Raw genomic sequence first — 15,567 nt, forward strand, 5'->3', positions numbered from 1 at the left:
TTTTCTTCTTCTCAACTTCTCACATTGAAAACAAAAAATTAAAAAGTCAAATCTTTAGAAAAGGTGACACCATCTTACAAGGTCACCAACACTGTTTCCTGAGTGTTGAACTCTAAGCATTTTAAGATCTGCTTTCAGTTTATGTGTTCCCTCAAGCATTTGAAAATCACCAGCCGGGCGTGGTGGTGCACGCCTGTAATCCCAGCACTTGGGAGGCAGAGGCAGGCAGATTGCTGTGAGTTCGAGGCCAGCCTGGTCTACAAAGCGATTCCAGGACAACCGAGGCTAATACAGAGAGACCCTGTCTTGGGCGGGGGACCTCCAGCACTGAGTCCCTTCAATACTCAGTGTGTATCACCTAAGAGGACAGCCGTTTTCCTGCATAGCTAAATACTGATATCTCATCCCAGATACTAACACTGATGAAATATTATCTGTTACAGAATTTTCCCAGCAAAGCTGGGCACTGACACCAGAGCCTTACACTTACAGTGCTAGGCAAGCACTGTAGCACTGAGCTAGGCCATCAGTGCTCCAGTCATGTTTTGAAAAACAGTTCATTTATCACTAAAGGCAAGGAACAACAAAAGGAATGGAGAAATACTTTGAGAATCTTTGTAGAATGGGGCTCTTTCTGGGTGTTCTGAAGTGTCTGGAATTTTCTTTAAGCTTCTACTTGAGAATCACAGGGTACTCTGGACACTGTCAGTGGTCAACTTGGGGCTTTAGTGTTCCAAAGAGGCAACGGCTATCTTCTCCTGCCCCTGCTGCTGCCCCATATGAAACAAGGGTGATCTGTCACTTGAGCTGTGTTTCCAGCATCATGCCAAAATGGCAGGAACAAAAAGACTGAGCCAGCATAGTGAGCCAGTGGTTGGACCACCTGGACTCTTTAGCCTGTTTGTGAACTGGGTGGGGAGGGAGAAGACGATCATTTGTGTCCTAGGGATGTAACAGCAAAATTCTTGTTGGGGAGGGAAGGTGTCATAAGATGTGTATTTCAAGCCAGGCATGGTGGCATACACGCCTTTAATCCCAGCACTGGATGTGAGTTCAAGGCCAGCCTGGTCTTCAAAGCCAGCCCAGGACAGCCAAGGCTACACAGAGAAATCCTGTCTTGAAAAATCAAAACAAGCCAGGCGTGGTGGCGCATGCCTTTAATCCCAGCACTCGGAAGGCAGAGGCAGGCGGATCGCTGTGAGTTCGAGGCCAGCCTGGTCTACAAAGTAAGTCCAGGTCAACGAAGGCTACACAGAGAAACCCTGTCTCAAAAAAAATCAAAACAAACAAACAAACAAAAAACAAAGTAAGTGTATTTCCTCAGAATTTTTGGAGATCAGAAGTCCAAAATAAAGGTGCTGGTCCCAGGCTGTTCTCTGAGTTACTTGTTTTATCAGTGATCTGAGGCATTGTCGTTTGGCTTGCAGAGGCATTGCTCCCCAACTTGCATGACAACCTTAGCTTGTCCTCATGTGTCTCTGCTTACAAAACACATATTGACTGAAGAGTGTAGAGGATCCTTTTTTTTTTTTTCAAGGCAGGAGGTTTCTCTGTGTAGCCTTGACTATCCTGGACTCACTTTGTAGACCAGGCTGGCCTCAAACTCACAGAGATCTGTCTGTCTCTACATCCCTGAGTGCTGGGATTAAAGGCATGTGCCACCATGCCCAGGTGTGTTGAGGAATTTTAATCCAGCAACAAGGTTACTTTGTCTGAATACAGGCATGCCTTTAATGCCAGGAGACAGAGATAAGCAGGTCTCTGCATTCAAGGCTAACCTAATATAGATCAAGTTTCAGGTAAAGAAAAGCTTAGGTCCAGGAGTGGTGGTACATGCCTTTAATCCCAGAACTCAGGAGACAGAGCCTTGCAGATCTCTGACTTCGAGTCAGTTCTATTTAGGCAGTTTGGTTGAGTCAGTGAGTTAAGAGGCAGGGCAGTGAGCTTAGTTCTTGGCATTCAGAAGCAGTTTTATTTTTTAAATTAATTTATTCAGATTACAACTAAATTGTTATCCCATCACTTATATCCTCCTCAGAGGCAGTTTTTACTGGGAGAGTTTTACAGAAAGAGGTTGACGAGAGTCCAAGCTAGACACAGGTGAAGGCAGAACGGGCTGGAGAATGAGTCGGAAGGTTGGAACAGACTGCTAGAGTTGTTTGAGGGCAAGCAGAACAATCCAGTCAGAAGCTAAAAGAAGCCAGACTGAATCAGAGTGGAGAGGAGCTTGAGCCAGAATAGCTCAGCCGAAACAGCCAGCTGGAGCTCAGAGAGAGCTAGAAAGGCTGAACTTATTCAGCAGTAAGTCACAGGGGCTGAAAACATTCTATGCCGAGTTAAGACTGTATAGAGTAGTGGGGTGTGGTAGCGTGTGCCTTTAAGATAAATGGGAGTTCGAGGCCAGCCTAGTCTACAAAGTGAGTCCAGAACAGCCAAAGCTACACAGAGAAATCCTGTCTTGGAAAAAAAAAAGATTGTATGGAGGCTAGAAGCTTCCAGGACTAGGCCTAGGTTAGCAGGAGGAGGCAGTGAGCCTCCCAGATCACATTTAGAACAGGTGAATAAAAGTTACTTTTTATTTTATTTTTATTTTTATTTTTTTATTTTTTTATTTTTTTGAGACAGGGGTTTTCAATGTAGCCTTGGCTGTCCCGGACTCATTTTGCAGGTTGGCCTCAAACTCACAGAGATCTGTCTGCCTCTGCCTCCCAAGTGCTGGGATTAAAGCCCTATACCATCATGCCTGATGTTTCTAATGGTTGCTTTTACTTTGCTTTTTTAAAAATCTCTTAATTTTAAATATTGGGCCTCATATAGACCTTGACTATCTGATCCCCCTGCTTGCCCCAGAGCTGGGATTATTATGCCCAACAAATTATATTAAGATGTTTCCCTTTTGGTTCTAGAATTCAAGTAAGAGTCCTATACTGTCTTTTATTGTCTTATCTCTTTAGTCTCCTTTAATTTAGGACAGTATTTTAAATGTTTACTGTGTCTAAGAATTTCCTGGAGCCAGGTGTAATGTCATCTATAACAGGAATCAGTGTCAAATGTCAAAGCTGAGCTTGGCCACACAGTCTGTTCAAGGTCAATCTGGGCTATGTGAGCCTCTGGCAGCATGAGCCAACGGCAGTTTGTGTTCTTAGCATGTAGTAGACCCTGGGTTCAGTCTCCACCCCAGAATAGTTTCATCTCCAGAGCTTTTAGACTTGCTATGTATCCCATACTGCCTTGAACTCTTTTTTTTTTTTTTTTCCTGAGACAGGGTTTCTCTGTGTAACAGCTCTGGCTGTCCTGGAACTCCCTCTGTAGTCCAGGCTGGCCTCGAATTCACAGAGATCCACCTGTCTCTGCCTCCCTAGTGCTGGGATTAAAGGTGTGCACCACCACCGCCTGGCTGCCTCGAACACTTGCTCCTCCTGCTTCATCCTCCCCAGTGCTGGAATTACAAGTGTGTGTCACCAAATTTGGCTTAAAATAGTGTTTCCTTTTTCTTAAAAAGAATTTAGATTTGGGTTCAGTGTGGTGGTAACACCTTTAATGCCAGCACTTGGGAGGCAGAGGCAGGTGGATGTCTCCGAGGTCAAGGTCAGCCTGGACTACACAGTGAGTTACAGGCCAGCTAGAGCTTCACAGTGCAAATCCATCTCCAAAGTAAAATTAAAAACTTTATAAATTATGTGTATATGTTTGTGTGTCTGTGCATTTGTGAGTGAGATCACCAACAGAATCTGAAAGATGGCAAAGATGGCGTCAGATCCCATGGAGTTGCAGTTATAAGTGGTTGCAAGCCACCCCACGTGTATGCTTGGAACCCAACGCAGGTCCTCCGCAAGAGCGTGGAGTACTCTTAACCATGGAGACAGCTCTCTAGTCCTCCTGAACCAAGAGTTCTGGCAGGCTGGAAGATGATGCCAAAACTGCTGGTTTAACAACACTCTTGGGAACTGGTATCCTATGGGAAGAGAGGGACTTTTCTTTCTTCCTTTCTTTTTTGGTTTTTCAAGACAGGGTTTCTCTGTGTAGCCTTATCTGTCCTGGACTCACTTTGTAAACCAGGCTGGCCTTGACTAACATGGATCCTCCTGCCTCTGCCTCCCGAGTGCTGGGATTAAAGGCATGTGCCACCATGCTCGGCCTTCCTTTCTTCCTTCCTTCCTTCCTTCCTTTCCTTCCTTCCTTCCAAGATTTATTTATTTGTCTGTTGGTGGTGGTACACACCTTTAATCCCAGCACTTGGGAGGCAGAGGCAGGAGGATCTCTGTGACTTCAAGGCCAGTCTGGTCTATAGAGTGAGTTCCAGGACAGCTAGAGCTGTTACACAGACAAACCCTGTCTTGAAAAACCAACCAACAACCAAACAAACAAACAAAACCACGATTTACTTATTTATTATGTATACAGTGTTCTGCCTTCATGCCAGAAGAAGGCACCAGACCTCACTACAGATGGTTGTGAGCCACCATGTGGTTGCTGGGAATTGAGCTCAGGACCTTTGAGAGAGCAGTCAGTGCTTTTAACCTCTGAGCCATCTCTCTAGCCTGGGATTTATTTTCTTGTGAGGGTTGTACGGCTAAGTAGACACTTGAGGCTCTTCAGGTCTCTGCTATTTAAAGGAAAAGTCAGCCAGCTCAACACACAAGTAGATGGGGATGGCAATATCCAAACGAAAATATTTACAAAATAGTTGTCTGGCCTGATGAGCCCCACAGGCTATAGGATGATCCTGGCTCTAGGAGAGTACCTCACTTTTGGAGGAGTGGTGATAGAGGTTTTCAGAGCACTGGGATCATCCTGTTTAGTTTTCTTCTGGTGTAACCTGCTCAACATGCTTAAACTCTAAAGCCCCTTGGTTGAGACCTACTTTAGTTCCCAGAACAACTGCGGCTCCTCTGTTAACTAACCTGCTGTCGCTTCAGCATGTCAGGAGTCGTTTTGCCTTCTAATCTCCATTTTGACCGTAAAGTACAATTAAGTTCAGGTCCTTAGGCTCTGCCTGCCTGGGAGCTTGAACAGCCTTTTGCTTACAGTACAATACTTGTTGAACACTCTCCTTGAATTAATGACGTATGTACTACTTAAAGTGAACCACAGTACCCTGCTATGCTCCTTTCTCCTGGACTGGTGGGGAACTGAAAAGTCCCCAAGCTAATATCCTAGCCAATCTGCTTAAAATGCTTTTTCTAGCTACCTGGGTACTTTGTGGTGCTGCCCTCCAGGGATCTTGCTTCCCACCTGGCTACCTGGTTACCTGGTTACAGTTTTTATTATAAAAAAGCCTGATTTAGAAGCAGACTGACATCACAGTTTGGCTCCTGAGTCCACTGTGTGTTTGGCCATGGTCAGTCTTGGGGGTGTGGTGTTTAATAAACCATCAATATCTCACTGAGTTTGGTGCTCGAGTGGTTTGTGTGGCAGTTCTTGTCTTATAACACTTAACAGTGCTTCATCGTCTGGATTTGTTTTATCTGTTATGCATAGTAAGAGAACATCGTAAACGACTCTTGAAATGAATCAAAATATCCTTGGTAAGGGCTGGGGATACAGGTTAGTGTTTAGTAAAGTTCTTGCCTAGTAAGAGTCAAGGCCCTGGTGTGTGTGTGTGTGTGTGTGTGTGTGTGTGTATTTCCCTACCAATACATACTTATGAGTTTACTTTATAAAGACTTATTTTTTAAAATTTATTTTTATGTTTAGGGATGTTTTGCTTGCATGTACTTAGGTGTACTGTGCCTAGTTTCCACACAGGCCAGAAGAGGGCATCAGATACCTGCACTGGAGTTACAGATGATTGTGAGCCACCTGCTATAGGTACTGGGAACTGAACCTGGGTCCTCTGCAAGAGTAGGTGCTCTTAATTCCTAGCTATTTCTCCAGCCAAGTTTGTTTAAAGAGTTATTTGGTATGTATACAGTGTTCTGCCTGCATAGACACCCACAGGCCGGAAGAAGGCATTGATTACATTATAGATGGTTGTGAGCCAGGATGTGGGTGCTGGAAATTGTACTAAGGACCTTTGGAGGAGCAGTGAGTGCCCTTAACCACTGAGCCACCTCTTCAGCCCTCCATTTAATATTTTAAATATGAGATGGTTTAAGGAAAAGTAAAACTATGGTGAGTACTAACCTTGATTCTACAGCATCTGTGCTTTTTATTGTCTTGAGGTACTTCACAACTCTAAGTTGCAGAATAATTTTTAAAATATTTATTTATTTTAAATTATCTATTTATTTATGTATACAGTGCCTGCCTGCATATATACTTGCGTACCAGGAGAGGGCACCAGATCTCATCATAAATGGTTGTGAGCCACCATGTGGTTGCTGGGAATTGAACTCAGAACCTTTGGAAGAACAGCCAGTGCTCTTAACCTCTGAGCCATCTCTCCAGCTCAAGTTGTAGAATATTGATGACAATCTATATGCTTGTTTGACTTCAGAAATTAAAGTTGTATCTGCATCAGATAAGTATTTGGTTTTTAACTAAGTTCCAATCTGTAAGGTAACTTCTGTATTCTCAATTTTCTGGTTTTTTTGGGTTAGGTTCCCCCCCCCCCCAAGACAGGGTTTCTCTGTGTAGCCTTGGCTGTCTGGACTTGCTTTGTAGACCAGGTTGGCCTTGAACTCAAAGCGATCCACCTGCCTCTGCTCCCAAGTGCTAGGATTAAAGGCGCCTGGCAGGTTAGGTTTTTTGAATTCCTTTTGAGTCACTTGTGACATGGTCTCAGTTCTTACATTAATAATGTAATGTAATAATGTAATAGGGAGGCAGGTGGTGGTGGTGCACGCCTTTAATCCTAGTACTTTGGAGGCAGAGGCAGAGGCAGGTGGATCTCCATGAGTTCAAGGCCAGCCTGGACTAGAGAGCAAGTTCCAGGACAGCCAGAGCTGTTACACAGAGAAACCCTGTCTTGAAAAACCAAAAACCGAAACTGAAACAAACAAACAAAAAACTTAGGGAATATTTTTGACACATTCATTCTGCACCCGTGGCAGTGGCATGATTCTATCCTTTAAGAAAGACTGAATTTTAATGAAATTCACCATTTCAAGAAACAGATAATATTTTTTTTTCTCCCCGAAATTTGTGATACTAGCTGGCCTGAAACATTCTGACCAAAGGCAGCTTGGGGAGGAAAGGACTTCCATGGCTTACACTTCATGTCAATGTCCATCACTGAGGAACATTAAGGACAGGAACTGAAGGCAGGAATGAGACAGGAACTAAAGCAGAGGCCACAGAAAAATGCCGCTTCCTGGCTTGCTGTTCCTAGCTTCTGCCCAGCTTGCTTTTACAGCCCAGGATCCCCTGTCTAGGGATGGCACTGTTTATAGTGGGCTGTGCCCTTATCCATCAATTTGGAATCAAGAAAATGCTCCACAGAATGGGGCCATCTGAAAGGGGCCCCAGTAGAGACTCCCTCAGGTAACACTGGGCTGTGCCATATTGAGAGCCGAAGCTAACTAGGGCATGCCATCAGACCATGAATCCATCAATGGCTTACTCCATTGATTAAGCCTTCATGACCCAGTCACCTGTTAGTAGTGCCACCACCTCGGGACCAAGCCTTCAGCACGGGTGCTGCATTTCCAAGTCATCCAACACGAAGCTAACTTGCGGGTGACACCGCGAGAGGAAGTTAGCATTCTGGTTCACAGTAGCTCAACCCTTTCTTGCATCAATTATAACCCTACGGATGGAAAACAGGAATCTCCAGGGTCTAGCCGGGAGTGCGAGTACCTCTGCACCCCTGCCCCAAGCTTGGTCTGTCTTGATCAGGGACAGGCCATCTTCTTCCATCAAGCAGGCAGCTCCAGGAAGAAGGAAGGGCCTATCTCCCTGGCTAGCTACATCAGCTGATCAACCCTGGTGGTCAATGCAGGTGACCTGTCATAGCCAGACTGTTTTCCCACCTAGGTACCAATTCTTGAAAATCACAGTAACATCTAGGGAGCTCTGAGATATACGATATAGCATCTCTTTTTTCTTTTCTTTTTTTCAAGTAGTCTTGATCTTACAGAGATCTGCCTGGATTAAATTAAAGGCTAGGCCACCATACCCAGCAGATTTACCTTATGATTACCTGTGTGTATGTTTGCATGCTTGCCCGGAGGCCAGAAGGCTATGTTCTGTTTACCTTTCCATCGTATCCTGCCAGTCTCTCACTGTTCCTGGACCTGGCCAGATTCTGCTAGACAGGCTGGCCAGCAAACACTAAAGAATCCTCTGTCTCTGCCTCGCCACCCAGGTTACAGATGTTTGCAGCCGCACACTTTATTAAGTGGGTGCTGGGGCTCGAGCTCAGGGCCCCATGCTTACGAAGCCATTTATTTTGCTTTCACTAGGTCACTCACTGCCTTACATAACGCTGGCACATACGTCTGAACAGAATAACAAAACGATTAACAGAGGTGCTGCACGCCTGTAAACCCAGCACTCAAGTAGACAGATCTGGACTCCAGTCCTGCCTGAACTACACAGCGAAGCCGGCTCAAAAGTTTTTTCTTTCTTTCTTTTTTCTTTTTTGTCTCAAGACAGGGTTTCTCTGTGTAGCCTTGGCTGTCCTGGACTCGTATTGTAGACCAGGCTGGCCTCAAACTCATAGCGATCCACCTGCCTCTGCCTCCCGCCTGCTGGGATTCAAGTCAAAAGTTTTGAGTGTCATCACTACTTTGTTATCCTTTGGTTTACTGTCCTCTGGCAATTGGTCCATCACTGCCGCTTAACTCGCTGCAGAAAGCCCTGCTTGGGAAATCACATTTCCACAGAGAGCTCCTGTGATGCCCTCCCCGGCATGGGTTGGAAACTCCCGTGCAGGATTCTAGAAAAACCGACCTGTGTAAATTGCATGGACTTGCAACAGTAAGCATCAACCTGGCCTTTCCACCTAACTCTGTCTCGGCCACCGTACTGGTCCGGGTTGAAGAAGACATAAGAAGAGCCCAAGCAATCAGGGTGCTGGACGGGGAAACTGAGGTCGGGATTCTGAGGTAACACGCCCGTGTGAACTAACCCTCCCGAGACCAGGCCTCTAGTAGGTACCTGGTGCCCGCGCCCCGCCCGCAACACTTCCTGTCCCGCGCGCGTGCAGCGCTCACGTGACCCGGAGCTGGGCGGAGATCACCTGAATAAGGACGTCACGTGAGCGGGAGGCGGGGCAGGGGCGGGACGGCTCCTGTCACGTGACGGTTCAGGACGGCCGCCGAGCACCTCCTCACCGCACTACCTCCCGGCCGGCTCCGGTTCTCCTTCTCCCTCCCCCCCTCCCCATCTCCGGCTCTTGTTGCGGCCGGACCGTGTCTCAGACGCGGCCCCGAACGGCCAGCCGCCGTGAGCCCCACGCCGCGCGCGATGCGGGCTGTTCAGCCGGGACCCGTGCTCTCCGGGCCGCGCGTCGCGCTCCTGCCGCCGCCGCCGCTGCTTCTGCTGCTGCTGATCGTGGCGGCCGCGGGCTCCGCGCAGGCCCAGGCGGCCGACTTGGCCGCTCTGTGCAGGTGGGTGTCCTGCGTGGCGGGCGCGGGCCCCGGGCGCGGGGAAGGGGTGGGGGGAGAAAGGACACGCAGACGGCCGCCCCGCCCCGCCCCCGCGGGAAAGTTGCCCGCGTGGTGGCCGCGGCGGCGAGGGACCCTGCCGCCGTGGCGCTGGCCCACGGAGCCCCCGTGCCCGGCCACTTGTGGCTGTCATAAGTCGGGCGGCTTTGTGCGACTCCCCCGGCCCGTGGTGCCCGTCGGAAGTTGTAGGGGCCAGAGCTGCAGCTGGGCTTTTGTCCCATCTCAGGTTTTCATTGAAGTTCCAGCCGCGGGGCTTCGGAGGAGGCGTCCCCGCTAGTGTGCACACTCTCCTGGGAGTGCGAGCCCAAGCGGTGGCCTTGGAGTTGGGTAGTGGTGGTTTCGATTGCAGATTGACCGCATCTGTGGCAGTTCCTCACCCCTCCCCACCCCTCAACCCCCCCCTCCCCCCATTTAAAGTAGCCATTTGTCAGTGAGTGACGCTTTTTCTTTTTCTGACGGGCCTTGAGAGGTGGTCATCTGTGATGGCTTTCAAGACTTTACCCTTCACTTCTCCCACTCAGCTTCCTGTCTAGTTGCTCACATGATGTCATTGTCTCCAGAGTGGATTATTCTAGGGAAGTCTTCTGCTCTGGGAACCAAGGTTGTATAATCTCCAGTCCTGTCGAAGTTTGTTAGTGTTGGCCACAGACTCGTGGGCATGGGGAACTTGCAATACCAGAAGTTTGGGCAGCAGCTTCCTTTGGACACTTGAGGATGAAGGGAAGTCAGACCTTTTCTTGTTTTTAAAACTTTGCTTAAGAGGGGAAGCGGGAAGAAAACCTTGAAGCCAGCTTTACCCTTGATTCCCTAAGTGAGTCCAAGCAGAGCGAAGCCAAGTTCACTTTCTGAACTGGACTTCACGTTTCTGTTGGTACTTACAGGCTCCTCTTTTGACTTTGTGTTAGAGAGTCCTGTACTCACCCGGAATTCACAGTGTGTAGGAATTATTGTAACGGAGCCTGGACCAGACTTGTATTTCCCATTTTGGAGAATATCTGGAGGGAGAGACTGCTGCACTGCGGGGTTATAGACCAGTTAGCTGCCCAAGGATAAATTGCTGCCCCAGTAAGTTCATGATATTAAGGTAGAGTGCCCCCTTAAACAGTAGCAGGCCCGGGTGTGGGGCATGCAGAACAGGGAATTTTGGATTAAGGGCTGCTGTGACCAAAAATGAACACAGCTGGTCTAGTGCTGTTTAAGTCATGATTGTACTAGATAATTGCAATTTGTGTCTTTTGAACGGGGGTGGTACTGGGGATCCAACCTAGGGCCCACGAATGCTAAGCAAGTACTCTACCACTGACCTGCAGCCCTTGTCTTAGAATTTGGTTTTTACACTATTATTTTTTAAAGTGGTGTGTGTGTGTGTGTGTGTGTGTGTTGTCTGCATGCCATGCAGATGCCAGAAGAGGGTTTCAGATCCCCTGGAGCTGGAGTTACAGGTTGTTGTGAGCAGCCTGTGTGGGTGCTTAAGTACTGGGTCTCCAGCTGTAGTAGAATTTCTTTTCCTTAAACATTTTTCCTTAACCTGGGTGTGGTGGCTCACACCTTTAATGCCAACACTCTGTGGTGGAGGAGGTTGGTGGGTCTTTGTGAGTTCGAGGCTAGCCTGGTTTACAAATTGAGTCCAGGACAGCCAGGGCTACACAGAGAAACCCTGCCTTGAAAAGAAAAAAAAAATTACTGCTTTATCTGTGTGCATGTGTATTTTATCTGCATGAATGTCTGTTGACCACATACCTTCATGGCTGCCAGAAGAACTTGTCAGGTTCCTTGGAACTGGAGTTAAAATGGCTGAGGCTCCATGTGGGTTCTGAGGATTGAACCTGGGTTCTGTGCAAGAGCGGCACGTGCTCTTAACTGCTGAGCCATCGCTCTAGCCTCCTAGAGTGAGTTAGTTTCTTTTCTTTCTTTTTTCTTTTTTTTGCGGGGGGGGGGGGGTAGGTGAGAAGAAAAGGAATAGGGTTTCTCTTTGTAGCCCTGACAATCCTGGAACTGAACTCAACTCTCTTGCTGACCTGGAACTCATAGCTCAGCCTGTCTTTGCCTCCCAAGGGCTGGGATTAAAGGTGTGAGCCACCACTGCCCACTTGAGAGTTTATTTCTTTTCTTTTTTCTTTGTGGGATTTCCTCCCCGCCCCCCTAAACATTGTTTCTCTGTGTAGGCTGGACGGTCCTGGCCTCACTTTGTAGACCAAGCTGGCCTCGAACTCAGATCCACCTGCCTCTGCTTCCTGAGTGCTGGGATTAAAGGTGTGTACCACCACACCGGCTGCATTTATTTCTTAATTGGTTCTTAAAAGTTGGCAGTCTTGAACTTGTCATTCATGAACATGTCATTGTCACTGTCATTCACCTCATGTCTAGGTGGAATGGTCTTTGTATCAGCATGCTGGGACCACTGTCACACATGGTGTGACTTTGCCAGTGCTAGAGAGTGTCTAAGGTAGTGGTAAAGGTGTCTTTCAGTTTCTGACTATCTCTAATCTTGCTCTAGATTTCCTCAGGGATAGTGAACTTCTCACTTGTCCCCTGCCTGTAACTGTGCTCTATTTTTATTTAGAAACTTGTTTGGAACCGTTGTGAGTGTCTCTCTCAGACTCTGTCATGTGTGTTCCTGCTGTGTTTTGTGTTCTCGGAGATCAAGCCAGGCCTGGGGCAAGCTAGGCAGATACAGAGCTGTACTCAAACCCTTCCCAGTCCCAGTGTGTTGGACCTGCTTGCTTTTAACCACGTCCTTGGGAATGTGGGCAGTTATTGGAGTACGGCACCTTCAAGTTCCTTAGGGTTATCACATACACAGGGAGATGAGTGGTTCTTTCTAAATCCAGTGTCAAGGAGGCATGGCATGCTGGCCGTCTGTCTATTCTTCATACAGGCTCTGAGGCTGAGTCCTAAATAGCTCTCTCAGGTCCCCTGAGTGAACAGTAGACCCCTGTAGTTGATACCCTTTGTGTTTGTTTCTGTCACCTGGTCACCTGGAGGCAGTTTCTTGTGTGGTGAGGACTGTATTCCAGTTGTTGGTAAACAAACTGAAATGGGACTTCTTTTTCCCTTTTGAAAAAAACAACAAAACAAAATAGATAGATATAGGGCCATTCTGGAAGTTGTGATTTCTATAGAGGTATTGGCGTGGCCAGGCATCACGACTTAACTAGGCCTGAGCACTGGGTTCTTGGATTTGCGGGAGAACAGCCACTCCCAAGAAAGGATAATTTTCAGAGTGCAGGAGGGAAGTCTGGCCTATTTCTGGGGTGTCAGGTTCCTGTGGGGTGTCAGGCCAGATGAGCTAGGACTATGACCACTGGGTTAGGGGTGCAGTTCCTACTATATTTGACTTTGGGGAGGGGTGAAGGAACCCAAGTGGAGGGACCATTTCAGCAGTAGGTAGGTCTTAGGATATTTGCACAATGGAGAGGCCTGCTCTGTGAGATGTGTCTGTACAGTAGACACAGCAGAGGCTAGTGTAGGTGGCTTAGAACAGCACCATACACATCTGTGTGCTCTTTGGAGAGATTGGAGAGATGTGAGCACACACACACATGCCCTGTATCTGTAACCTCATGCATGGGAGGCAAGTGCATTACCTGCCAGCTGCATCCCTTCTCTTTTACCTTTTACTTTGAAACAAAGGCTTGCTAAGTTGCCCAGGGTGGTCTTGAACTTGCCATCCTCCTGTCCCAGTTTCTGTTGTAGCCAGGATTTCAGGAACTACTAGGCCTGGCTGATAATACATACTTGTCAAATATCTGGAGGGCAGTGTGCTGTGGAAGAAGTTACTCAGGGTTTTCTCAGGATGTGGGGTGCTGCTCAGAGCTGGTAGAAAGAAATTACTTATGTTGTTGATCCTCTTGTGGTGGCACTGGCTGGATAAAGTATGAGGAAGGGGGCATGTGAAGGGGAGCCTCCGCTGTGGGGGCTGAGGTAGGCATTGGTCCCTCAGAAGGGACGCAGTAATACTCTTGGCTAGTTGTCAGTGGTTCAGCGTATTACTTTAAACTTTGCAGATTGCTATGTTATATATGTTAAATGCATGTTTCTACCCTTGATTTAGTTAGTTATAGTACTCTTTTTGGAGAAGGCTTAACAGTTGGAACTGATTATAAAATGCTTGGTCTGGTGGTTAACTACTTTGAAATTTATACAGGACAAATTTTCTCCAAATTGTTTGGTATAAATGCTGCAGAGTTTTATTATATTGAGGACAAGAGAATAATGAAGCCAGCTGGGAGTTGCAGTCGGTTTGGTTCCTATCTCTAGGGAGCTTACCACCCCCACCCCCCTTCCTCCTGCAATTTCTCCAAAAGAACAATGCTTATATGCTTAATTTGGGCCACATGTTAGCCTGGATCACATCCATTTGTGTGCATGCATTTCTCCTAACCGTAAGTGTGTGTTAGCCTAGGATTTTTAATTATGGCTACATTACGGTGTTTGTTTTTTGATTTGACAGGATCTCACCTGCCCTCACTACAACTCACTTCGCTGTACTCTATTTGGGGTGACCTTGACCTCCTGGTCCTCTTGCCTCTACCTTCTAACAGTTCTCTTTTTGGGATTTATTTTATGTATTTATTATGTGTACATTATTCTGCCTGTATGCCAGAAGGCACCAGTTCTCGTTATAAATGATTATAAGTCACCATGTGGCTGCTGGGAATTGAACTCAGGGCCCCTGGCAGAGCAGCCAGCAGCAGCACCCTTAACCTCTGATCCCTCTTGCCATCCTCCTTCTGTTAGTTCTTAAAACAGGATCTTAGCTGGGCGGTGGTGGCACATGCCTTTAATCCCAGCACTTGGGATGTAGAGGCCTCTGTGAGTTTGAGGCTAGCCTGGTCCACAGAATGAGTTTTAGGACAGCCAGGGGATACACAGTGAAATCCTGTCTCAAAACCAAACCCAAACCCAACCAAAAGCAAAAGCAAAAACAAAAACCAAACCCCAAACAAACAAACAACTCAGAATCTTAACAGATTCCCAGGAAATGAATAGCTCATTAAGCTTCCTGTTTTTTTTTATCAGTGTTTCATTATTGAAAGAGTTATAGAAAATGGAGTTGTAAAAAATAATCTAGATGTCTTTAAAAAAAAATGTTTTAGTGTTGCTGGGTGTGTTAGGCAAATGTTCTGCTTTGGAGTCCCATCTACATCCTCTTCTCTTTCTGGGCTTGGCACACAGACCATGCTGTGCTGTGCAGAGCGATCCTGGCAATGGCCAGAGCTGGGTCTAGGGGCCCAGAGTGGTCCATCACTTAGCCGGTCCTGTCCTTTGTTACTGACGTTTCCTTGGGCTTTGATGATGCTCCACCCGCTTGTCTTGGATGGCAAGTGAAGAGTTGCCTCACTGTATGGGAACTACCAGTCTGTGGCCCAAGTTGGCTATACCATTCCGAAAACCTGTCAACAGCTTCAAGAGTCTAGTTGTTTCATGTCCTTGTCAGCATTTGCTCTTACCAGTCTTGATCTGGCTCTGCCAGTGGATATTTTGTTTGTTTGTTTGTTTGTTTTTTGAGACAGGGTTTCTCTGTGTAGCCTTGGCTGTCCTGGACTCGCTTTGTAGACCAGGCTGGCCTCAAACTCATAGAGATCCACCTGTCTCTGCCTCCTGAGTGCTGGGATTAAAGGCATGGGCTGTCACCACCTGGCTTGCCTGTGGGTTTTTAAAGGCATTTCACTGTGCCTTCAATTCTCTTCTCTTTGCTCTTCACTCCTTCTTTTCTTCCCTTGGCTGGCTGAGGCCTCTTAATGTAGCCCAGGGGCCCAGAACTCACAGTAGTCTTGCTGCTTCAGCCTTCAGAGTGCTGGACCACAGGTGTGTGCCCTCACAGGCTCATGAAGTGAACAGGTGGACTGTCCTCATGCTTTTTGATGTACTTAGTGCTCTGGTATCTTCATGGACTTGTTCATTAGATGGACCTTGTAGGTTTTTCCTTTTGTAAATAATAATCTGTCTTTTGACCCCTTGGCAGTTTGCTTTTATCATGTACTTACGGAAATTTAGGACTTTCTAAGGTGTT

At 47.1% G+C, this 15,567-nt stretch overlaps 1 protein-coding gene across 1 annotated transcript in view; it reads left to right on the plus strand.

Annotated features, from left to right (window-relative positions):
• The first annotated feature begins 9,187 nt into the window (after positions 1-9,187).
• The window catches only part of IGF2R (insulin like growth factor 2 receptor), a 102,648-nt gene continuing 96,268 nt past the window's right edge, over positions 9,188-15,567 (plus strand). Inside the window, exon 1 of the mRNA XM_084775864.1 lies at positions 9,188-9,494. Within this exon, the coding sequence (XP_084631990.1) occupies positions 9,352-9,494 (143 nt within the window). The 5' untranslated portion in view covers positions 9,188-9,351. The remainder of the gene's footprint in view (positions 9,495-15,567) is intronic.

Source organism: Acomys minous, assembly GCF_964271855.1.
Source record: "Acomys minous genome assembly, chromosome: 3".
Taxonomy (NCBI): Eukaryota; Metazoa; Chordata; class Mammalia; order Rodentia; family Muridae; genus Acomys; species Acomys minous.